General features: G+C 39.9%; 1 protein-coding gene across 1 annotated transcript; it reads left to right on the top strand.

The window, feature by feature from the left end:
• Nucleotides 1-236: 236 nt before the first annotated feature.
• On the top strand, nt 237-27,407 carry LOC128687158 (uncharacterized). Its single transcript, XM_070092667.1, has 9 exons — nt 237-394; nt 19,204-19,353; nt 19,797-19,910; nt 21,139-21,304; nt 23,442-23,647; nt 24,946-25,156; nt 25,562-25,682; nt 26,086-26,253; nt 26,840-27,407. Exons 1-9 carry the CDS (start codon nt 361-363, stop codon nt 26,996-26,998), a joined length of 1,329 nt encoding a protein of 442 aa, XP_069948768.1. The 5' UTR covers nt 237-360; the 3' UTR covers nt 26,999-27,407.
• Nucleotides 27,408-27,824: the final 417 nt, after the last annotated feature.

The raw sequence follows: 27,824 nt of genomic DNA, 5'->3' as shown, positions 1-27,824 counted from the left end.
CACATGTCCGACCACGCCTGTAGCCTGTCCAGATCCATTTGCAGCCTTTCCTGATCCTCATCCGTTTGTATTCTCTCCATTAGTTTTGTTGTCTGAGAACAGGGATACCTCTGACTATCCCTTGTCATGTCAGTCACGTAAACAAGAAACTGCATTGATCTAGGACTGATCCTTGTGGAACCCCACTCATCACATGCATACCTCGTGAGAGAGAGAGGTTTGAAGTGCTTGGGAAAGGGAGGGAGGGGGAGTAATGGATGGTCTCCCAGACGTCTGAGCCACTGTACATGTCAGTGGTGCGCTGGACTCGGGGTCTTGTGGACGTAGTTTTTGGTATCACCCCGACATTTTTTGGCTACCATGACTACCACAGCACTGAAAGAGTTTTTCCCTGGTGAGTATGTATGGTTCATTTTTTATCACAGCTTTATACGTGATGTTGACGTATTTTAGATTTTGCGCCGAGAGGCGAGTAGATAGGGCAGCACTATCTTGTTAGTGGCCTTAGTCATGAACACGATTGCAGCCCAATACTTGACAAGTCATTGATAATATCAGCTCCATCCTGGGTTGTTGCAATATTCACACATCACTACCTTTACAAATTGTCCTTAAGTATTTGTAGAAAATCCTGCATATTTTAGTAAGGTGTTACGAACTTTGTCACAACATGCTTCATGCCTGCATTATTCATATTATAATTTTACGTCCCTGTACTCTGCTACACTATATGTTAGTGGTGGTTTGTGTTTATTCCTTACATTTTACACTGTTTTCCCTTGGAGATGCTACACCTAACTGCCACGTACACAAGTAACCTAAACAAGCCCTGACTCCCATCCCTCACTTCTATTTTTCACTTCTTTCCTACACATACACTGTGCCAATTCATTACCTGCTAACCTCTTCATGCCTTGCCATCTTTCCTTCTGATATAAACCTGACAAAACTGACTAGACTCAGCAAGAATTTAAATAATATGAATATATATAAATTAAGGTTTCAAGGTTATACTTGTTCATATGTTATCTGCACTGCTCGATATATGTCACTGTGGGAGTGCTTGTTATCAGTGCCATAGCAGAGGCTGCCAATAAGCATAACTGCTTAATTAATCAATCGTAACCTGATCGACCTTGAGGTGTGTTGATGTGATTGACTTTGAGGTGTGTTGATATGATTGACCTGAGGTGCGTTGATATTGACCTTGAGAAGCGTTGATATCACTGACTGAGAAGCGTTGATATCATTGACCTTGAGAGGCGTTGTCACTGATCTTGAGAGGCGTTGATATCATTGACCTTGAGAAGCGTTGATATCATTGACCTTGAGAAGCGTTGATATCATTGACCTTGAGAAGCGTTGATATCACTGACCTTGAGAAGCGTTGATATCATTGACCTAGAGGCGTTGATATCACTGACCTTGAGAGGCGTTGATATTAACGTTGAGATGCGTTGATATTATTGACCTTAAGAAGCGTTGATATTGACCTTGAGAAGCGTTGATATTGACCTTGAAAAGCGTTGATATTGACCTTGAGAAGCGTTGATATTGACCTTGAGAAGCGTTGATGTTGACCTTGAGAAGCGTTGATATCACTGACCTTGAGTTGTATACTGTACAGTTGAGCTTGTTATGCCTCATTGGTGACGCACTCGCAGAGAGAGGTTCAGGGCAGACATTCTAGTCACATAATTATATAACAGTATAATTTAACCAAAAGTAAGCAAACTTCAAAAATGGCAACGTTACTTCTGGCAATGAGGTGGCCAAGAAAAAATATGGAACATTGATTTGCGAACGTTTAAGCTTTTTGATGCCAGAATGAGCTGCCTTGATACCGTTGAGGGGCTCTTGATCTAAGCAACTAGACCTATCCTCAATTTCCTTGGAACAAAATTGATTGCCTTCCATTTCCCATGCTCTGTATAATCCATATGAGTTTAGCGCTTACCTTTTATATTAATTTACTACCTTAATTGTTTATATCCCAATACCCAATGTCATGTCACTCCATGAAATTAATGCATATACCCACACCTGCCGCAGGAGTATGCATGTAGGCAACTTTCAAGTATACATGTGTGCGAGTGCTGGGCAGTGCAGTATCTGCCCCACTTGAATTTCGTGATAACGTAAAATGTAACCCCCTTTCCACACACCCCTATCCATCCATCCATCCATCCATCCTCCCATCCATCCATCCATCCATCCTCCCATCCATCCATCCATCCATCCATCCATCCATCCATCCTCCCATCCGTCCATCCGTCCGTTTATTACCATCACTCATTTCCATCCTTCTCTCTCCCCGCCTCAGCAGGGCTCTGATCATATTTCGATTCGATTTCTGTTGTGGTTCCTGTAAACTTAAAAATAGTTTCCTTGTTTCAAGTTTGGGTAGGCCACACAAACCACAATTTAAAATACTTAGCTGCAACACTTTTTCCAGGGCAGTGGGTAAGCAACAGCACCATGAAACATTGTAGTTTGCAGGAGTATGTATCTGTGGTGGTGGTGGAAGGCAGTGTTGCTGGGGAAGGCAGTGGTGCTGGGGAAGGCAGTGTTGCTGGGGAAGGCAGCGTTGCTGGGGAAGGCAATGTTGCTGGGGAAGGCAGTGTTGCTAGATTAAATCTAGTTGTACTATAGCTCATTCTAGCTCAAAACATAGACTCCACAAAAGTCATTATATTAGACCTTAGTGCAATTACAAGTGAGAGTCTTGTTCTATTTTAAATTTGTATTTTTATATTACTAGTTTATACCTAGTTGTACTTTAGTTCATTCCAGCACAACACATAGACAACATCAACTTCATTATGTGTAGTAGTGACTATACTATATATGACCAAAATACTCTAGCTATATACTTATCCAAGCTTCCCACCACTACAGATATCAGTACTAGAACTCAACACATAACTCAGGATATAAATAACCATAATTTAAACCTAGAAGATGATTGATCACGTTGACCCTGATCTAAACCTCCATAATCTGACACCCAATCAAAACCTATTGGAAAGTAACTGCCTTTATTACACAGCATCACAAGCCAGCACTATCCTAAACAATGCTAAAAGCCTATCAGTACTTAACTACAACATCAGGTCCTTAAGCAAACACTATGATGACCTCCTGGCACTCCTTGAATCACTAAAGACACCCTTCTCCTGCATTATTCTTACTGAGACCTGGCTTAAGCAGGACACAATAGATATCTACCCTCTACCAGGATACACAGCAATTCACAACTGCAGACCAAACCAAGTTGGGGGTGGTATTGCAATCTATTACTCTAACCAATTATCTTGTATTAGCACCACTTGCTTTAGTGATGAATATGGGGAATACATTTTTGCTAATTTTACTGTAAAAAACCTTAAGACACCTATAACAATCGGTGCCATTTACCGGATACCTCACACAAACATCCCAAATTTCAGTGAGAAATTAAAGTCACTAATAACAAACAGACAAATGAATAAGCACCACCTTCTCTTAGCTGGAGACTTCAACATCAACCTTGGCTTACTAGATGATCAGCCTGTAACTGATTTCATCAACAATATGAACAACACACTTCTCATACCAACAATAACTAAACCAACCAGGCTCACTGAGACAAGTGCAACCATAATAGACCACATATGGACCAATATACTAGCCCCCCTTAAATCAGGGATAATCACAGATAGCACTACAGACCACTACACTACCTTCCTCCTGACAAACATTAATAAACCACCACTTGAATACAACAAAGTCTCATTTAGACTCCATGACGAGGCCTCAATAAGGAAGTTCACAACTGACCTAGAGATTGTTGACTGGCCTACAGAATTCTCCAAGGCCAATGGTATTGATGACTGGACAGACATTTTTCTTAACAAATTACTTAGACTATACAACAAACATTGTCCTATAAAAACGAAACAGATCACAAACAAACGGCTTGGTTGCCCATGGCTAACCAGCACCATTCTGAAATCCATTGACAAGAAACACCAATATGAAAAGCAATATAGACAGGGCTTAATACACAAAGATATTCTTAAACACTATTCATCAGTTCTCACCAAAGTAATAAAGAAAGCCAAACAGCTATACTACTCCAGTAGATTCACAGACACTAGAGGAGATATAAAAAAGACCTGGAAAACACTCTCTCAGATTCTAGGGACCCACAAACTGAAAAAAAACAATAATATTGTCCTAACTAAACCTAATGAAACACCACTACATCCCGCTGACACAGCTAACAAGATAAACGACTTCTTCTCAACCATAGAATCTAATCTCGCCAATAAAATCCCACATACTAATGCCCATGCCGGGGACTACCTAGATGGGAATTTCCCAAGTTCCCTCTATCTTGCACCAACTGAGCCCTCGGAAGTCACCGAGATTATAAAGTCACTTAAAAACAACTCAGGGAATCTGTCTAATGTCCCACCATTACTGTACAAGCGAGCGGCCCATATCCTTTCGCATGCTATTTCATTACTTTTTAACAAGTCACTAGAAACTAGCACCTTCCCGAAACTACTCAAGATGGCAAGGGTTACACCAATACATAAAGGTGGTGACCCTACAGACTTAAACAACTATAGGCCAATATCAAACTTACCATTGCTATCCAAAATCTTTGAGAAACTCGTGCACAGGAGACTATATTCATTTATAACAGCACAAAACATACTCAACCCCTGCCAATTTGGATTTAGGAAAAATAAAAGCACTAATGATGCAATCATAAAAATGCTAGATCTGCTTTACACAGCATTGGAAAATAAGGAATATCCACTAGGAATTTTTATTGACCTAAGAAAAGCTTTTGACACAGTAGACCACGACATCCTACTCCACAAACTTGACCATTACGGTATAAGAGGCCATGCGCTTGCTTATTTCAAATCTTACCTTACTAATAGGTATCAGTATGATACCATTAAAGACACAGCATCAACAACACGGCCACTTGATACTGGAGTTCCGCAGGGAAGTGTCCTTGGTCCCCTGCTCTTCCTCACATACATCAATGATCTTCCAAACGTATCCCAACACCTGAAACCCATTCTCTTTGCTGACGTACTCACCTATTTGTGGTTGCAGGGGTCGAGTCCTAGCTCCTGGCCCCGCCTCTTCACCGGTTGCTACTAGGCCCTCTCTCTCCCCGCTCCATGAGCTTTATCAAACCTCGTCTTAAAACTGTGTATGGTTCCTGCCTCCACTACGTCATTTTCTAGGCTATTCCACTGCCTTACAACTCTATGACTGAAGAAATACTTCCTACTATCTCTCTGACTCATTTGTGTCTTCAACTTCCAATTGTGGCCTCTTGTTTCTGTGTCCCCTCCCTGGAACATCCTGTCTTTGTCCACCTTGTCTATTCCACGCAGTATTTTATATGTCGTTATCATGTCTCCCCTGACCCTCCTGTCCTCCAGTGTGGTCAGGCCGATTTCCCTTAATCTTTCCTCATAGGACATTCCCCTTAGCTCTGGAACTAACCTTGTCGCAAACCTTTGTACTTTCTCTAGTTTCTTGACGTGCTTTATCAAGTGCGGGTTCCAAACAGGTGCTGCATACTCCAGTATGGGCCTGACATACACGGTGTACAGTGTCTTGAATGATTCCTTACTAAGGTATCGGAATGCTGTTCTCAGGTTTGCCAGGCGCCCATATGCTGCAGCAGTTATCTGATTGATGTGTGCTTCCGGAGACATGCTCGGTGTTATACTCACCCCAAGATCTTTCTCCTTGAGTGAGGTTTGCAGTCTTTGGCCACCTAGCCTATACTCTGTCTGTGGTCTTCTGTGCCCCTCCCCCATCTTCATGACTTTGCATTTGGCAGGATTAAATTCGAGAAGCCATTTGCTGGACCAGGTGTCCAGTCTGTCCAGGTCTCTTTGAAGTCCTGCCTGGTCCTCATCAGATTTAATTCTCCTCATTAACTTCACATCATCTGCAAACAGGGACACTTCTGAGTCTAACCCTTCCGTCATGTCGTTCACATATACCAAAAATAGCACTGGTCCTAGGACCGACCCCTGTGGGACCCCGCTCGTCACAGGTGCCCACTGTGATACATCATTACGTACCATGACTCGTTGTTGCCTCCCTGTCAGGTATTCTCTGATCCATTGCAGTGCCCTTCCTGTTATATGCGCCTGATGCTCTAGCTTCTGCACTAATCTCTTGTGAGGAACTGTGTCAAAGGCCTTCTTGCAGTCCAAGAAGATGCAATCAACCCACCCCTCTCTCTCTTGTCTTACTTCTGTGGGTGTGTGTGTGCGTGTGTGGGTGTGTGTGCGCGTGTGTGGGTGTGTGTGTGTGGGTGTGTGTGAGGGGGTGTGTGTGGGTGTGTGTGTGGGTGTTGGTGTGTGTGTGTGTGTGTGTGTGTGTGTGTGGGTGGGTGGGTGTGCGTCCTTGTGTGTATGCATATATTTGTACGCTCGTGTGCACATGTCCGTGCGTGCGCCCTCGTGTGTGTATGTGCGCGCGCGCGCTAGTGTGGGTGTATGATCCACTTAATATTTGTATTTATAACTCATTACAATTGTGACCAGGTGTGGACGTATCAGTGGCTCATTACTTTGTAATTTGCTCATGATGTAACCATGTATAGGAGTGAGGCTGATTCATTACCTCTGTAACTTGCCATGATTGTGACCAGATCTACCTGGAGTTCATTACCTTTGTAACTAGTTCAGCTATCATAACTTTGGGGTCCAGTCACTGGACCCATTATGTACCTTTGTAATCTTTTGACTACCGCCCATAGGATGGGTATGGGGTGCATAATAAAGATATTAAACTAAAGTGTGTGTGTGTGTGTGTGTGTGTGTGTGTGTGTGTGTGTGTGTGTGTGTGTGTGTGTGTGTGTGTGTGTGTGTGTGTGTGTGTACTCACCTAGTTGTACTCACCTATTTGTGGTTGCAGGGGTCGAGTCCTAGCTCCTGGCCCCGCCTCTTCACCGGTTGCTACCGGTGTGTGTGTGTGTGTGTGTGTGTGTGTGTGTGTGTGTGTGTGTGTGTGTGTGTGTGTGTGTGTGTGTGTGTGTGTGTGTGTGTATGTGTGTGGTGTGTGTGTGACTCAACAATCAATATTTGCACCAATAACTCATTACAGTTGTGACCGGGTGTGGAAGTGTGAATTGCTCATTAATCTATAATTTGTTCATGATTGTAGCATGTATAAACGTAAGTAACCATTCTTACAGAATTCATTACCTTTGTAACTTGTGAGCTCATTACCTTTGTACCTAGTTCAGCTATCAAAACTTTGGGGGCCCAGTCCCTGGACCCATTACGCACCTCTGTAATCTGTAAATACCTTTGTAACTTGTCATGATTGTGACCAGACCTACCTGGAGTTCATTGCCTTTGTAAATTGTGAGTTCATTACCTTTGTAAATTGTGAGTTCATTACCTTTGTAAATTGTGAGTTCATTACCTCTGTAACTTGCTCAGCTATCAAAACTTTGGAGTCCAGTCCCTGGACCAATTATGTACCTCTGTAATCTTTTGACTACCGCCCACAGGATGGGTATGGGATGCATAATAAACATATTAAACTAACTAACAACTTTGCTGACGACACGACTTATGTCATCTCTCACCCTAATCTTGCCACCCTCAACACCATTGTTAACGAGGAGCTGATCAAAATATCGACTTGGATGACAGCCAATAAACTTACGCTTAACACTGACAAAACCTACTATATTATGTTTGGTAGCAGAGCAGGAGATCCACAAATTAACATTAAGATCGACAACACTCTAATTACCAGACATAATGAGGGCAAATTCCTAGGCCTATACCTTGACAACAACCTGAATTTCAGCACCCATATCCAACACATAACCAAAAAAGTATCCAAAACAGTTGGGATCCTCTCCAAGATACGATACTACGTGCCGCAAAATGCTCTTCTCACACTATACCACTCACTTATTTATCCATACCTCACCTATGCTATTTGTGCTTGGGGATCAACTGCAGCAACACACCTAAAGCCAATAATAACCCAACAAAAAGCTGCAGTAAGAATAATCACTAAATCCCATCCCTTGCAACACACCCCCCCACTCTTCATAGATCTAAACTTACTCCCTGTTCAGTACATCCACACTTACTACTGTGCAATCTACATCTACAGGACCTTAAACTCCAATATCAACCTTGACCTAAAACGTTTTCTTGATAGTTGTGACAGAACCCACAGGCATAACACCAGACACAAACATCTCTACGACATTCCCCATGTCCGACTAAACCTTTACAAAAATTCAATGTATGTCAAAGGCCCTAAAATCTGGAACACCCTACCTGAGAACTCTAGAACTGCAGACACATTCATCACCTTCAAAACTACCATTAGAAAACATCTTATCTCCCTGATAAACCCCATCAACTAACTACACGAATACCACCTGGTGGTTCACACTTACACTCACCCATTTGACCATAAACAGAAATATTAATCTCAATCTTAAAATAATGAATCCTATGATACTCCAATACTGAAAGTATGTACTGTGCCAAAACAAAAGCATTCACATTGCTAAACTCACAAGCTAGTATTTAGTCACTTACCAACTTACCTCATAATTTGTAATATTTTAAAATGAAGAATTAAACTAAGTCTGCCCGAAATGCCTAGCCATGCTAGGCGTTCTAGTGGTACACTCTGTAATCATTATTTAACTACATGTAAACCACACAACAACCAAATTCTGTGTAAATTCAACATTGTAATCATTATAGAGAATAAACTTTGAATTGAAAAAGGCAGTGTTGCTGGGAAAGGCAGTGTTGCTGGGGAAGGCAGTGTTGCTGGGGAAGGCAGTGTTGCTGTGGGAAGGCAGTGTTGCTGTGGGAAGGCAGTGTTGCTGTGGGAAGGCAGTGTTGCTGTGGGAAGGCAGTGTTGCTGGGGAAGGCAGTGTTGCTGGGGAAGGCAGTACTGCTGGGGAAGGCAGTGTTGCTGTGGGAAGGCAGTGTTGCTGTGGGAAGGCAGTGTTGCTGTGGGAAGGCAGTGTTGCTGTGGGAAGGCAGTGTTGCTGGGGAAGGCAGTGTTGCTGGGGAAGGCAGAGCTGCTGGGGAAGGCAGTGTTGCTGGGGAAGGCAGTACTGCTGGGGAAGGCAGTGTTGCTGTGGGAAGGCAGTGTTGCTGTGGGAAGGCAGTGTTGCTGTGGGAAGGCAGTGTTGCTGGGGAAGGCAGTGTTGCTGGGGAAGGCAGTGTTGCTGGGGAAGGCAGAGCTGCTGGGGAAGGCAGTGTTGCTGTGGGAAGGCAGTGTTGCTGTGGGAAGGCAGTGTTGCTGGAGAAGGCAGTTTTGCTGGGGAAGGCAGTGTTGCTGTGGGAAGGCAGTATTGCTGTTGGAAGGCAGTGTTGCTGGGGAAGGCAGTGTTGCTGGGGAAGGCAGTGTTGCTGGGGAAGCCAGTGTTGCTGGGGAAGGCAGCGTTGCTGGGGAAGGCAGTGTTGCTGGGGAAGGCAGTGTTGCTGAAGAAGGCAGTGTTGCTGGGAAAGGCAGTGTTGCTGGGGAAGGCAGTGTTGCTGGGGAAGGCAGTGTTGCTGGGAAAGGCAGTGTTGCTGGGGAAGGCAGTGTTGCTGGGAAGGCAGTGGTGCTGGGGAAGGCAGTGGTGCTGGGGAAGGCAGTGTTGCTGGGGAAGGCAGTGTTGCTGGGGAAGGCAGTGTTGCTGGGGAAGGCAGTGTTGCTGTGGGAAGGCAGTGTTGCTGTGGGAAGGCAGTGTTGCTGTGGGAAGGCAGTGTTGCTGTGGGAAGGCAGTGTTGCTGTGGGAAGGCAGTGTTGCTGGGGAAGGCAGTGTTGCTGGGGAAGGCAGTATTGCTGGGGAAGGCAGTGTTGCTGGGGAAGGCAGTGTTGCTGGGGAAGGCAGTGTTGCTGGGAAAAGCAGTGTTGCTGGGGAAGGCAGTGTTGCTGGGGAAGGCAGTGTTGCTGGGGAAGGCAGTGTTGCTGGGGAAGGCAGTGTTGCTGGGGAAGGCAGTGTTGCTGGGGAAGGCAGTGTTGCTGTGGGAAGGCAGTATTGCTGTTGGAAGGCAGTGTTGCTGGGGAAGGCAGTGTTGCTGGGGAAGGCAGTGTTGCTGTGGGAAGGCAGTATTGCTGTTGGAAGGCAGTGTTGCTGGGGAAGGCAGTGTTGCTGTGGGAAGGCAGTATTGCTGTTGGAAGGCAGTGTTGCTGGGGAAGGCAGTGTTGCTGGGGAAGGCAGTGTTGCTGGGGAAGGCAGTGTTGCTGGGGAAGGCAGTGTTGCTGGGGAGGCTAGTCACACAACTGCACTGGGCTCCTAATTAAGCTAATGAACTTAATAAGCAATAATCATTGTATTAAGTTATATTTGTTCTCTTTGCAGAAAATGACCAGCAAAATATATTAGTATATTACTACATTGTCGTCGAGATGAGGAATTAGACACAAGCATACTTAGGTCTCTGGTGAAGACGTTTCGCCAGCCAGTGGCTTTTGCAATTCAATACAGAGATGGTATATGAATGAAGTAGGTGATGTCATCAGTCTTTCAGGGGGCAGTAGGGCAAAATCTGTAACTCTGTTGTTTACTGTCCGTTAACATGCAGTATCATGGTGTCAAAGTATATGCAGGCGATTTTTCCATAAACATTTTTAATCTCTATGCCCCAGCGAACCAGCTTCGACCTGATGCTTTACCAGATCGCATCAATAGTGAACCTACCATCATTCTTGGAGATTTTAATGCCAGACATAAGAATATTGGTGGGTCTATAACAAACACCAATGGAACTAAACTAGTGAGATTGCTAAATGAGCATGATAATGTTCGAATTGTGGGCACTACTGAGCCTACTCACATATATGGTGGCATACTAGATCTGTGTCTTGGATTTAATACATCATATACGATGCATGACTCTGTCATAGTTGATGATCTTCTATCTGATCACTTCCCAAGACTAACAACTGTCAATCTTGATCACATCTCCAGCAATCAAGGAGCTAAATACAGAAGGAGGAAACTTATTCTCAAACCAGAACACAGAGACAACTTTATTAACCACTTGGATCAATGGTATAAGAATTACGAGCCCATTGGCACACAAAAATTTAATGATGATTTAATTACCACTATTGAGAGTGTTCTCACAGATCAAGTGGGCAGGAATAGGAAACAAAAACCCTCCACTATAAATAACAATAAAAACCAATGTAAATACTATAATGATCCACAGCTGCGCAATCTAACACATGCAGCTAGGAGGATTGGTAAAGCATACCGTGAATGTAGAACCCCAGACCTGCTCAGAACGTTCCAAGCTGCACTAACAAATGCAAGGAATAGAAAGGAAGAACTTAGGCAACAGGAATGGGAACAGTTTGTTAGTGGATTAAATAGGTCCACCCCTTTGAGTTTGGCTTGGAAAGGTATAAATAAAATAACCAGGAAAAAGACTGGCAATGTTGCTCATCCCTTTCCTCTTGAAAAAGCAAATGACCTCATAAATGACTGGTCCAAAACATCCAGGCATGAAAGCCTTCCATCTCATATTAGAAAAAATTTAGAGAGTACTTCTGAAGAAATGTTGAAACTGATTAATTTTATGAGCCAAAATATTGATGAGAGTGATTGCCTCTTTACCGAATATGAATTAGATAATGCATTAACCAAAGGTCGATCAACTGCTCCTGGAGAGGATGGTATAACCTATGATATTCTCAGAACTCTAAGGCACGTGCCTGATAACCCTTTGTTGGCACTGTATAATCTCAGTTACATTGAGGGCGTTCTTCCTACTTCCTGGACCAATAGTCTCATTGTGCCTATCCCTAAGCCCCAACAGCCTGATACATTTAGGCCGATCTCCTTAACTAGTTGTCTTTGTAAAACTTTTGAAAGAATGATGCTTAACAGACTGTACTACAGAATCAGACATCAACTTTCCCCCTACCTCTATGGATTCATGAAAGGTAAAAGTGTGCAGAACTGTATTTCCACCTTTCTCACTGCACACACCTCTACTAGTTTTACCACTTTTCTTGATCTAAAATCTGCATTTGATATTGCGAACAGAACCGTTATACTACATGAACTAGCCAAAATGAATATTGGTGGTAGCTTACTCTGCTGGATAATAGGATACCTGTCAAATAGAGTATCCTCTGTCCTTTACCAAGGCTTCAGAAGTGATTCTAAAGAAATGTCTTTAGGTACACCGCAGGGAGGAGTTCTTAGTCCCATGCTATTTAATATTCTGATTAATGCTCTCCTAAATGCTCTACCTGCCTCACCTAAACATATAGCTATAAGCTATGCTGATGATATCATGATCCATACAACAGGGCATAAGAAGATGAATACCATTCTTAATGAAGTTCAAGCAATTTGTAATCGACTAGGCCTCATAATATCTTCCTCTAAAACTAAGATATTAACAAGCAAACGACATCCCCCACCCATCTATTTGCAGGGTGAAATCATTAGCTACGTTAAAACTTACAGATATCTTGGTGTAGATGTACCCTTTAACAAATCCACTATACCACAACTAAACAAGAAATGTAAAGCTAGGCTAAATGCTCTCAAAGCTGTTGCTGGCTACAATCCCAACTATGGTGCAAATGTGAGAATCGTGAGAATGATGTACATAGCCTATGTTAGGTCCTTAATTGATTATGCTGCTCCCATGTTGATATTAGCTAGAGAAAGTTCTCTCCGACCCTTGGAGTTAATGCAAAATGAAGCTCTCAGGATTATTCTTGGCTGTCCCAGATCTACAAAAGTTCTTAACATGAGGAAGGAGCTTGGTATTTCTAGTATCAGTGATAGGATTGTTGAAATTAACACTGTACTCGGTATTAGAATGTTGAGAAACGAACCAGACACTGTCACAGTGAATCTTACCAAGTGTCTAGAGGTAAATACACACAGATCTAAATGGATTGTGAAAACGTGCAATTGCATTAAGTTTTATAACCTGCATGAACTGTATCACTGTAGGCAACAAGAGCATTTCACCCCTCCATGGAAGATGTGTTCATTTAATATCACATACCTACAAGTTCCTCCCAAGAAGCTCATTGCTAGTAATCCCTTCCTTAAATCTCTTGTTAGAGCAACTGCTCAAGAAGAAATTTCTCACCTAGCTGGTAGTAACAAGTTATCACAAGTTATATACACTGATGGATCTAAACAGGAGTCTTCTGGCAGGGCTGCATCTGCTCTTGTTGCCACCTCCCTAGTTAAGAACGATAATAAATTTGTTGAGTTAGGCATAAGAATTAACAACTGGGCGTCTACACTGCAAACTGAATTGTTTGCAATCCTAATGGCGCTAAAGCTAACCTATGACACTGAGCTTGACTCTATCATCATTACTGATTCTATGTCATCATTGAAGGCTCTTGGCTCATATAATGACTCCAACAACATGCTCATTGGGGAAGCCAGGTATAGATACTCAAAAATTAGGGACAAAGGAATTAATGTACAATTGCTATGGATCCCATCACACATTGGATTACTCCTTCATGATAAAGTTGATATGTTAGCCAAGAAGAGTATCGAGAAGGAGAATGTAGAATATAACTTTGGTATAACTGTGTCTAGCATTAGGAATAATATTAGGAGAGAAGTAAATAATGAAAATGATTGTTATAGGAATGCAGTTAGAAGCCTGAGTAGATCTATAACCCACTATGATAACATGAACGTAGATAAGTATGTTTATGGAGCAACTTGCAATGTGAACAGACTGACTGATGTTGTAGTGGCCAGGCTTAGGCTTGGTTACAAGTACTTCTGGCAGTTTGGGAGACACACAGATGATGATCAAACTAAATGTAAATTATGTGATCAGGCATATGGTCATTCTCTTGAACACTATGTGCTTAATTGTCCACTTATTGAGGAATACAGAGACAGACAGTATAATAACCTATGTGACATGTCAAGATATCTTATTAATGAAAATAAGATACCAGATATACTAAGCAAATTTCCTAAATTTGCTTGTAACAGATAAGTGAACTATAGATATGTAGATATAAATCCATATGTATTCCTGTTAACCCTTTGGGGGCCTAGTTCCTAGGCCTTTTGTGTATCCATATGCTCTCGCGCTACCGTCCACAGGATGGATATGGGGTGCACAATAAACTAGCCACTTCGGTGGCAAAATCTAATCTAATCTAATCTGTCCGATTTTCTCCAGTTTTGGTACACAAGACAAAGTCGTTTCACTCTTTCTTGAAAATATTTATCAAAAATATACCTCAAACAACAATTGAGAAATGACTGATTTACTGAAAATGCCCTTGTGGCCAAACTTTCTCTTATATGGGACTACATAAGGTTGTTTGGACACTTGGTGCCGAGAGAACAATGCTTATACTAATATTCGTTGAGCCCTTTTCTCTAAATAAACTTATCTTTATTTCACAAAAAAATAAAGTTTGTTAGTTCCTGGAATATTGCAAAAAAATCTGCCCTTTACTCCCACATAACTCCCAAAGTATTTGGAATATTTCCAAAATTTGGTCACCGAAAAACGGAGAAATCATTATTCTACAACTTTTGTGAGTATTATATTCCATTTAATTCAGTAATAAAGCGAGAAGCTTGGCCATTAGGTGAATAAGTTTCTTCCGAGATAACGGCCGAGAGCGCCGGCCGGCCCCCGTCTCAAAAAAAAAAAAAAAAAATTCGCGAAAATCGCGTTTGTTTGGGTGTATTTCTTAGTAAACTGATGTTCTAGTGCAGTTAGCCTCTAAACACCGTTTTCTCTTACTCAGAGACGACAGGGTAACCAGTTACACTTTTATATCGAAATATTCCCGATAATCTCTAGGCCATATTATGGCCTATTTTATTCAGTCTAGAGTATATAACATGTTTGTATGTTATTTAGAGTGTTTATTATATCATATTAGATCAATTCTGATAGACAAATAAGCCGTAGAGTTGATATATAAGCGTAATAATGGGCGATTCCTGGCTGGCACCTCAGGCGCTGGAACACTGCCGAGCGTTCCCATCTGGTTCCCAGCTGTCGCTCAGTCTGCGGATAAGTCCCGCCTACTGTTTTATGATGCCAAATAGTCAGTTATTATATTAGAAAGAATAATGCAAGAAAAGGCGATAAAAAACAAGGAAACAACTCCGAAATATATATGGGCCGTGAGCAGACTCGGTACCAACATCGCCGTCACCATACCTGATATAAATAACTATAATTTCTTGTAGAAACGTCGTAGAACATTCATTCTGGTACCATTGTGTTGCCAAAGAGTTGAGCTCTTTTTCAGTATATATAACTCAATTTCCATATTTTTTCGATTTTTCGGTGAGCGCGCGCGGAAATTTGCCCTACTGACCCCTTCAGCCTTGCAGAACTTTACGCAGAAAACAGTGAAAGATGAGGCAGTCAGTCAGGCAGTCAGTCAGTCATCCTGCAAATCGGTGATCAGCATCCTAGTCTTGGTGAAGGTTAGAATGCTGACCACCGACTTCCAAGCTGAGGGTCTGATTACCTCATTCTACTACTTTTCACCCCTCAAGGGAGGTTCCTTGATGCTGGTGAGGGGTTCTTGATCTAGGGAATTGGATCTGTGCTCCGGTTCCCTGAATTGAGCCTGAATACCTTCCACCGCCCCCCAGATGCGCTGTATAGTCCTACGGGTTTAGCGCTCCTCCATGATTATAATAATAATAATAATAGTACTTTTCATGTATGATCTCTATATTGAACTAAAAAAAACAAAGAAATTTTGGTTACTTGGAGTATATCTGGAGAGAGTTTCGGGGGTCAACGCTCCCGCGGCCCGGTCTGTGAGCAGGTCTATCGGTGGATCAGGGCTTGATCAACCAAGCTGTTACTGCTGGCCGCACGTAAAGCGACGTACAAACCACAGCCCGGCTGGTCAGGTACTGATTTTAGGTGCCTATCCATCTTGAAAACAGCCAGGGGTCTATTGGTAATCCCCCCTTATATATGCTGGGAGGCAGTTGAATAGTCTTGGGCCCCTGACACTGGCGAAACGTTTTCGATAAAGATGTATGTTTTGCTAATGCGTCTAAGTCCTCATAATTTATTGGTATTTTAGCTACTCATAGCTCCCGAAGAGTGCAGGTGTAGATTTTATTCGGAATATCTGGAAGATTTGTAGATTATATGAAGGTTACCTCGAGTCGCTTTCGGGAGTCACCGGCCTGGTCGATCAAGCTGTTTGTGTCAGCCAACCAGGATAACCAAACAAATCGCAGCAATGTGACTCATTTTTATTAATGTCCTTCATTACACTTCCACAGGATGCGACCTACAACACTATTAGCACCCAGGTATCTACTCATTTCTCAGTAAACAGAGGTAACATGTGTAAGGGAAACATGCCCATTGACTCCACTTGCCCCGGGTTTAAATCTGGATCTTTCAATTTTAACACGAAGGTTCTACCACTTGAGCCACGATTTACCAACGGTAATAGGAAAGCTATTGGTAACTTAGGAACTGTGTTGAGACGACATTCTAAGAAGAGTTGAGATTGTGAACCGAGCAAAATCGATGGATTTCTTTATCAGTTGTTTATCTATGTAGTGGACAGGAGGGTGGAGGGATGGGAGACCTTGAAGGGTGAAGAAGGTGGATGATAGAGGTTTGAGCACGAGGTTATTAGCTGACACGGTCCTGACAACACCATGACTCACCCCATACAGGACGCAAAGGTTTACTCTTCACAGTAATAAAATATAAACACAGGTGCACAATAATAATAATAATAATAATAATAATCGGTGGCCCTTTAGGTTAGACTAGAGCGTCATGAGGTTTTCGCTCACCATGAGGCGGGCCAAAACAGCATAGGTTCGAGTCCTTGGCTAGTCGCAGTGTTGTTATTGATATATATATATATATATATATATATATATATATATATATATATATATATATATATATATATATATATATATATATATATATATATATATATATATATATATGCAATAACATCACAATAAACAGGTGATATCAAAATATGCAAAACAACCACTGTGAATGAATAGTGAAATTCCAAGCGCTTTCGTTTCTTCTCACATTATCAAGGAGCTATAAAAACAATACATCAAAGGAAGACATATAAAGGGTTGAGGCCACCCTTCACCACCGCGTCCCACAACAAAGCAACACCTGACGCGCTACGACACCCGACTCATAAGAGAAGAGGAACATTAATTGGGTCAACAGGCCTGCTACAGTGTTCCTCTTTTCTTATGAGTCGGGTGTCGTCGCGCGTCAGGCGTTGCTTTGTTGTGGGACGAGATATATATATATATATATATATATATATATATATATATATATATATATATATATATATATATATATATATATATATATATATATATGCGTGTGTGTGTGTGTGTTAATGTTTTATAAACTGTAGTGTAAAGCACCCTTCTGGCAAGACAGTGATGGAGTGAATGCTGAAAGTTTTTCTTTTTTGGGCCACCCTGCTTTGGTGGGAATCGGCCGATGTGTTCATAATATATATATATATATATATATATATATATATATATATATATATATATATATATATATATATATATATATATATATATATATATATATATATATATATATATATATATATATATATATATATATATATATATATATATATATATATATATATATATATATATATATATATATATACATATATATATATATATATATATATATATATATATATATATATATATATATATATATATATATATATATATATATATATATATATAATATGTCGTGCCGAATATGTAAAACTGGTCAATTAGCAAGAACTCATTTAAAATTAAGTCCTTTCTAAAATGTTCTCTTATACGTTTAAAGATATATTTTTTCATTAATGTTAATATATTTTTTTTTAATTTTGCACCAAAAGAATCTTAGAAAACTTACCTAACCTTATTATAACAAGAGCAATTTATTTTACCCTAACCCAACTAAATATATTTTAGATTTGTTTACAGTAATTTAATACTAAACAAACACAGTGAAATATATTTTTCTCGTTAGGTTCAGAATGATTTTGGCGAAATTATTGCATACACAAATTTTCACTTGTCCTATATGGCAAGATGACCGTTGCTATTTAAGCCAAGATCGCAAGTTCTGCCTATTCGGCACGACATATATATATATATATATATATATATATATATATATATATATATATATATATATATATATATATATATATATATATATATATATATATATGTATATATATATATATATATATATATATATATATATATATATATATATATATATATATATATATATTATATATATATATTATGCAAACAATCGCAGACAGGCGATCTTAACTATGCAAGAGAAGCCACATGGGATGGAAATCTTTAGTTCAAGTACTTTCAGACTTCTCAGTGCGTCATCAGAAGCTATGCAGTGTTGCAAGGCAGCAACTGAAGGAGTGAGGGGAAGGTTTTCTCAGAGTAGCGCAGTGCGGGTCTGTCACCTGCCGCAGTTTCTCTCAGAATGTGGGCCAACGGTGGAAGGCACCCCGCACCACCACCATTCAAATATATATATATATGTCGTGCCGAATAGGCAGAACTTGCGATCTTGGCTTAAATAGCAACGTTCATCTTGCCATATAGGACAAGTGAAAATTTGTGTATGCAATAATTTCGCCAAAATCATTCTGAACCTAACGAAAAAAATATATTTCACTGTGTTTGTTTAGTATTAAATTATTGTAAACAAATCTAAAATATATTTAGTAGGGTTAGGCTAAAATAAATTGTTCTTGTTATAATAAGGTTAGGTAAGTTTTCTAAGTTCCTTTTGGTGCAAAATTAAATTTTTTTACATCAACATTAATGAAAAAAATATATCTTTAAACGTATAAGAGAAAATTTTAGAAAGGACTAAATTTTAAATGAGTTCTTGCTAATTGACCAGTTTTACATATTCGGCACGACATATATATATATATATATATATATATATATATATATATATATATATATATATATATATATGTATATATATATATATATATATATATATATATATGTATGTATGTATATACGTATACAGTCAAGGTAATTTTTTAAGTAAGCAATTTGACATGAAAAAGATATTCCATGTGTTATATTATTATTTTTTTTTCATCCAGGAATTGGGAAAATTGAATACAAACCAGATGCCGGTCCCAGCGAGACACTGGTATTCCATCATTACAATGCCAAGGAGGAGATTCTGGGCAAGACCATGGAGGAATGGCTACGCTTCTCAGTCTGCTACTGGCACTCCTTCCGTGGAGCTGGTGAACATTAACTTGCAGCTGTATATAATTTAATTGATGCCACACTGTGAACATTATGTTGAAGTATGATTTTACTAAACTGAATGTGTGTTTGTGGTATACGTGTAGCTATATTTTGTGATAATAAATTATTTAAAATAGGGAGAATTAATAATAAAATTTCCTTGATGCCGGTGAGAGGGCTCTTGATCCAATAAAATGGGACTGTTCTCCGTTTTCTTGTATCCAACCTGATTGCCTTCCCTGCCCCACGTGATGTATGAACCCTACAGGTTTAGTTCTCTACCCTTATAATAATAGCATCAGGCCTAAGTCGAAAAAAGTCTTTATAAACTCCCATTATAAATAAATGCTTAATTTCCATGTGATGTATATCATTTATAAAATTGAATGACATTTAATATAGACGATTAGTCACTAATCTGACCTAATTTACTTCTTAGGTATGGATCCCTTCGGTGCTTCGACTATCCAGCGTCCCTGGGAGGACGGTACTGACTCCGTGGACAATGCAAAACGTCGGCTTCGTGCTGCTTTTGAATTCTTCTCCAAACTGGGTAAGCGACTTCTCTCTGAGGTGTACCCTTGCTGTGTGTGGTGTGCAAGGCCTACTGTTTTATCTTATAACGTGATCTTTTTTATATAACGTGATGGACGGGTAAGCCAGCGGAAGGTCTCGGATATATGATTAAAAGCTCCATTTAGTACGTCATCACATGACTAACACCGGAGTCAGGAGAAATTTTCTTATTTCTAATGACAAATAAAATACCACCACTGGGTAAGCTGCATAATATTTATGCAAGATATGTTTCAATACTTCCAAGCAGTTTAAATTAATAATATCAGGCATATGGGTGGCCTGGTGGCTAAAGCTCCCGCTTCACACACGGAGAGCCCGGATTCGATTCCCGGCGGGTGGAAACATTTCGACACGTTTCCTTACACCTGTTGTCCTGTTCACCTAGCAGCAAATAGGTACCTGGGTGTTAGTCGACTGGTGTGGGTCGCATCCTGGGGGACAAGATTAAGGACCCCAATGGAAATAAGTTAGACAGTCCTCGATAACGCACTGACTTTCTTGGGTTATCCTGGGTGGCTAACCCTCCGGGGTTAAAAATACGAACGAAATCTTATCATACAGCACATGCTAGGAAAGATTTAAATGGGCGAGACTAACGGTATCAGGCGTAAGACATTTTACAGACTTCACCCTTCTTGTCTTGATGTGGGTGAAGGACTTGATACAAAGAATTATAGCAACCCATCCACTCCTCGGAACAAACCTTATTCCTATTTCCCATGAGCAGTATGATCGTCACAGGTTTGGCGTTCCCCCAAGAATGTAGCAATAATAATATACAACATTAAGAATGAATAAGCTGTGAACAATGAAGTGATTACGCAATTTTTTTGACAATAATAATAATAATAATTTAGATATATGGCATAGGACGGTATGGGTTGATCTTCCCTGGACACCCATTACAATGCCTTTCAGAAAATTTCCAGACATCTGGCAGAGTTACACTCGAGATAGTTAAGATGTGTAGTGTATCAAGCAGTTAATGACGACGCCAAAAAGCCTGCCCCAACAACATGAATTTAGACAAATATCTTTGTTAAAATTGTCCTAACCCTTTACAGTACCTCTCCTTAGAGAAAATGTTTTAGTAACATTGGACGATCAACATTAATAATAATAACTGCTTTTTAAAACTAGGAAAATAGGTTATTTAATTTCTCACTGAATTATTAATACACGAATACCACATTCTCATGTAGGCAACAAGTATTGGACATTCCATGACCGTGATATCGCTCCCGAGGGTGAGACACTGGCTGAGACCAACACCTTCCTGGACCAGCTGGTGGAGCTAGCTGCTGAACTGCAGAAGAAGACTGGTGTCAAACTGCTCTGGGCCACTTGCAATCTCTTTGCTCACCCAAGGTACTTCCTGCAGCCACTGCATCACTCATACGGGTTTGCTGCTTGGCTTTTTTAAAAACATAATGATAAACAAGCCGAAGAATGGAAAGGGATTCGAACTGTGGTTCATGCATATGCAGGGACAACGCTGTAAGCATTAAACCACATACAACAGAGCTGGGTCTGTTGTATGTATTGACCATAATTCAAATCCCCGGTCATTCTTCTGTTTATTCACTGGCGGTCATTCAGTACCATCTTGGGGATTCTAACAAGGATAATTTGCACAATCACTTTTGTCTAATATGAAAACCAAGATTATTATTATATGAATACTGCAACACATAAATTTAAGTCTTTGAAAACAGTTAATTAACCATCGTTGTGCAAATTCTTCTCTTATAGGAGTGCCTTGGTGCTGGTGAAGGTCTCCTGATCCAAGGAATTGAAGCTGCCCTTCCCTTCTTTGGATCGTCTTGATCTTTTCCTTGTCCACAGGCGTTGTGTGACCCTTACGGGTTTAGCGCTTCCCCATGAAGCTTATAGTAGCAATGATAATGTGGAAATTCTTAGACAGGCTGGGTAAATCGAGTTACTTTATATGATATAAATTTGAACAAAATTCGATAAGGCTGCCAGCTTAGTTTCGATGCAAAATAAAAAATAATGCATATTAAAATTTGTGTAATTTGAGCCAACTTTTTCCCCTGGAAGATGAGTCATTAGTTGAGTCTGTCTTGAAGTGAGCCTATTTACGTTATACTGTGTATATAAAGCCTTATATATATATCAGAAAATTTTTTAACACGGTATATCTTACAGTGAAAGGTTACAGTGCTTTGGAGTTCCGCAGGGAAGTGTCCTTGGTCCCCTGCTCTTCCTCATATACATCAATGATCTTCCAAACGTATCCCAACACCTGAAACCCATTCTCTTTGCTGACGACACGACTTATGTCATCTCTCACCCTGATCTTGCCACCCTCAACACCATTGTTAACGAGGAGCTGATCAAAATATCGACTTGGATGACAGCCAACAAACTTACGCTTAACACTGACAAAACCTACTATATTATGTTTGGTAGCAGAGCAGGAGATCCACAAATTAACATTAAGATTGACAACACTCTAATTACCAGACATAATGAGGGCAAATTCCTAGGCCTATACCTTGACAACAACCTGAATTTCAGCACCCATATCCAACACATAACCAAAAAAGTATCCAAAACAGTTGGGATCCTCTCCAAGATACGATACTACGTGCCACAAAATGCCCTTCTCACACTATACCACTCACTTATTTATCCATACCTCACCTATGCTATTTGTGCTTGGGGATCAACTGCAGTAACACACCTAAAGCCAATAATAACCCAACAAAAAGCTGCAGTAAGAATAATCACTAAATCCCATCCCTGGCAACACACCCCCCCACTCTTCATAGATCTAAACTTACTCCCTGTTCAGTACATACACACTACTGTGCAATCTACATCATCTACAGGACCTTAAACTCCAATATCAACCTTGACCTAAAACGCTTTCTTGATAGTTGTGACAGAACCCACAGGCATAACACCAGACACAAACATCTCTACGACATTCCCCGTGTCCGACTAAACCTTTACAAAAATTCAATGTATGTCAAAGGCCCTAAAATCTGGAACACCCTACCTGAGAACTCTAGAACTGCAGACACATTCATCACCTTCAAAACTACCATTAGAAAACATCTTATCTCCCTGATACACCCCGTCAACTAACTACACGAATACCACCTGGTGGTTCACACACTCACTCACCCATTTGACCATAAACAGAAATATTAATCTCAATCTTAAAATAATGAATCCTGTGATACTCCAATACTGAAAGTATGTACTGTGCCAAAACAAAATCATTCACATTGCTAAACTCTCAAACTAGTATTTAGTCACTTAGCCATAATACCAACTTACCTCATAATTTGTAATATTTTAAAATTAAGAATTAAACTAAGTCTGCCCGAAATGCCTAGCCATGCTAGGTGTTCTAGTGGTACACTCTGTAATCATTATTTTACTACATGTAAACCACACAATAACCAAATTCTATAAACTCAACATTGTAATCCTTATAGAGAATAAAGTTTGAATTTGCTTCATTTGCACAAAGGTACATGCATGGGGCCGGGACTAGCAGTGATGCCCACGTAGCTGCCTATGCTGCTGCGCAAGTAAAAAAAGGTCTGGAGGTGGCCAAGAAGCTTGGAGCTGAAAACTTCGTGTTCTGGGGCGGCAGAGAGGGCTACCACTCCCTCCTCAGCACAGATATTAAGGCTGATCTCGACCACCTGGCTGCCTTCTACAAGATGGTTATTGGTTAGAACATGAGTTTTGTTCCAGTGGGAAGATAATTGTTGTTCAGGAGAGCTACAAATGATTTCACAGGCAGTAATATAAATTCATATAATGGTTTTGAAAGCATGCAAATGTTGTAGGTGAAAATTTGGTGAAAAATTTAACGTTGGCTAACTCAGTCACAAAGAGTGACGTATTTCCCGTGTGGTCCCGTACGTTATTACCGCTTGAAATCGGTAGTTAATGTATTAACTTAGTCTTAGAAGGTTTTGTAGTCAAGGAGAGTCGTTAACTTTAAACGATTTAAGTCCTATTATCTTTAATAGTGTTACTGCACTTTTTTTTCTTTGTTCTTTATATATATATATATATATATATATATATATATATATATATATATATATATATATATATATATATATATATATATATGTATATATATATATATATGACTCACGAAATCGTAATGACACGATTACAAACAAACCATACCACGGGCGGGATTTGAACCCGCGGTTAGAGTCTCAAAACTTATTGTGGCTAGCTGGTCCAGTGGCTAACGCGACGGTCTGGAGTTTTGAGACTCTCTGACCGCGGGTTCGAATCCCACCCGTGGTATGGCTTGATATATATATATATATATATATATATATATATATATATATATATATATATATATATATATATATATATATATATGGATCAAAGTAGAATGACATGGAAAGCATATAAATCTATAGGGGAAGGAAGGCGGGGTAGGGGTCGTCCTCGAAAGGGTTGGAGAGAAGGGGTAAAGGAGGTTTTGTGGGCAAGGGGCTTGGACTTCCAGCAAGCGTGCGTGAACGTGTTAGGAGTGAATGGAGACGAATGGTACTTGGGACATGACGATCTGTTGGAGAGTGAGCAGGGTAATATTTAGTGAAGGGATTCAGGGAAACCGGTTATTTTCATATAGTCGGAGAGTCCTGGAAATGGGAAGTACAATGCCTGCACTTTAAAGGAGGGGTTTGGGATATTGGCAGTTTGGAGGGATATGTTGTGTATCTTTATATGTATATGCTTCTAAACTGTTGTATTCTGAGCACCTCTGCAAAAACAGTGATAACGTGCGAGTGTGGTGAAGTGTTGAATGATGATGAAAGTATTTTCTTTTTGGGGATTTTCTTCCTTTTTTGGGTCACCCTGCCTCGGTGGGAGACGGCCGACTTGTTGAATATATATATATATATATATATATATATATATATATATATATATATATATATATATATATATATATATATATATATATATATATCTTCAACTATATTTCTGTTTAGCCTACAAGGAGAAGATTGGCTTCAAAGGTCAACTGCTGATTGAGCCTAAACCGAAGGAGCCATCCCGTCACCAGTACGACTATGACGCTCAGACAGTAATGTCCTTCCTGCACCAGTATGGTCTCACCCAACATTTCAAGCTGAACATAGAGCCCAACCACACCACTCTAGCTGGTCATCCTTATGAACATGATATTATCTTCGCATCAGCGTATGTCACTACATGTCTATTAGTTGGCTTATGGGTCATTAAGACAACAGTGCATCTGTACACTAATAATCAGCAATGTATTATTGACTAAATATGGATTAAAGTTCATTCTCACCATACATACACTGAGAGACGCACACCTCTCAGTGCACGGGCGCCGAGAGGTACACTTCTCAATGTATATACACTGAGATTCATTCATCTCGGTATTTATGCACTATCTCATGAACATTTAACATGGCATGTAAAACTTATGAATTTTTACTTTTGTTTAGTATGCATTTTTTCCTTATTAGTTTTCAGTCTTCTGATATTTTCTTTTTTATATATGAGTCCTGGTACTAGAGCGGGCCGTGGGGGCGATGGTTTACGGTACCATTAACAAAAATCTTTAATTTGTTTCAGGTATGGCATGCTCGGCAGCATTGATGCCAACACTGGCTCTCCAGACCTGGGATGGGACACTGACCAGTTCCCAATGGACATTCGCAGCTGTACCATGGTCATGAAGACAGTGGTGGAGCAGGTAGATTAGACCTTGTTATGCTCTTCCATTGTCTTATCGTAAATATTTACGAACCCCAGTGTTAATAATTACAATATGGCCGGGTAAATGTGAAGGTTAAATTATGATGCGTTTTGAATTCAAAACAGTTCAACGGCGTATTTTATCTCCTCGGGGTGAGACATTAGGTCATTTGAGAGACATTTGAGTTCCTCAGAGTAGGTATCTGACCATCCCCCAGGATGCGACCCACAACAGTCGACTAACACCTTGGATTTCATATGAAATACAGAGGCAGACTAACAAATATGAACAGTGTGATCAATACAGTATAGTTATTTATTCTACACTGGGGTAACGTGACTGCTGATTAGCGAACAGAGGATCGAGCATCCACAAATATTAACAGTGTCCTGACATGCAGGGTGGTGTTGCTCCCGGCGGCCTCAACTTTGACGCCAAGGTTCGTCGTGAGTCCACAGAACCGAAGGACCTCTTCATCGCCCACATTGCTGCTATGGACACCTTTGCACGAGGACTTAAAAACGCTGCAAAGATCATTTCTGATGGCATCTTGAAGAAGTCCCTCAATGTAAGTCACACTTGAAAAATGGTGTACCATTTGGTTCTGTTGATTTAATATCACCTGAAATATACCTGGAGAGGATTTCGGGGATCAACGCCCCCGTGGCCCGGTCTGTAACCAGGCCACGGGGACAGAGTTGCTGCCTCTCCAGACTAAATCGGTTAACTAAATTTATTTTAAATCAAAACTTTCCTAGTAACCTGCTAAAAATTTACGTAATATAATTTAATTTAACCAAACTATATTTGACTGTTTTATTTGTGGGACGAGTTTTCAGGTGTTTATTTACTCATGTAAAGCAAATTAATATATTACCACACTTACATTCGCCTTATATATATATATATATATATATATATATATATATATATATATATATATATATATATACATATATATATATATATATATATATATATATATATATATATATATACATATATATATATATATATATATATATATATATATATATATGTATATATATATATATATATATATATATATATATATATATATATATATATATATATATATATATATATATATATATATATATATATATATATATATATATGTTTTGTGTTTTCAGGATCGATATTTGTCATGGGGCTTAGGGACGGGTGCAAAGATAGCATCAGGAACATTTACCCTGGAGGAGTGTGAGAAGTTCATCCTTGAGTCTGGTAACCCCAAGCCATCCTCAGGCCACCAAGAACACTTCGAGGCATTGTTCAATAATTACATCTAAGACAGAAAGAGCTGCCGAAGAATGGATCTTAATGTGGTACTGTTGATAATGGTGAAGAAAAGTCATGTTGCAGTGCAAATTTTTATTGGGACAACGTGCTGCTTTGTGTAGAGCTGCATAAAGGCATGATTTGATGACGCTCTACAGTACAGTCAAAAAAAGTCTTCCAATGAAACATTGGCCTGGAACGTGTGTCTTTCCTTCACAGGCGAGGGTCTATACTTAACAGTCACATTATATTTGAAATTAAATTCATGTATTCAATTAGTGGTAAAAATTATTTTATGCATTTCAATAAAGGAATATATAATATGTGTCAGTAATGAGTGAGTTAATAAGAGAATAATCAGTTAAAGAGGGTGTCAGCTGCGCCTAGACCGTAACTGGTATAAAGTGTATCAAAAGAAAACAGTATTTCCTTCTTTGTCCTTTAAGTGATCTGAAAAAGTGAACAGCCCCTCGGCCCAGGCATTTGAATCCTCTACGGCGGGCATGGCTCAAGGGAAGAGGCTGTATAGTCCTTGTGGCTTAGCGCTTCTTTTTGATTATAATAATAATCAAGGGAAGAGGCTGTATGACCATTATGGGTTTATAATATTACAGGGGAGGGGAAATATTACAGGCAAAAGAACAGTTGGCATACACACTGGAGAGTAAAGATAAGTGTATTTTAAATGTGAATAGAGGTTTGTAAGATTTCCCATCTTTCATGTTCACGAGGCAGAAAATATCACCGGCTGTGCCCGAGTACGAGGTATTCTGGCATAGCCGGTGATATGATGTAGTAGTCTATTTCACAGTAAAAAAGTTAGTGGGAGTACAGAGG

Source organism: Cherax quadricarinatus, chromosome 40, assembly GCF_038502225.1.
Source record: "Cherax quadricarinatus isolate ZL_2023a chromosome 40, ASM3850222v1, whole genome shotgun sequence".
In the NCBI taxonomy this organism is placed as follows: Eukaryota; Metazoa; Arthropoda; class Malacostraca; order Decapoda; family Parastacidae; genus Cherax; species Cherax quadricarinatus.
This window is presented reverse-complemented; position numbering and strand designations above follow the sequence as displayed.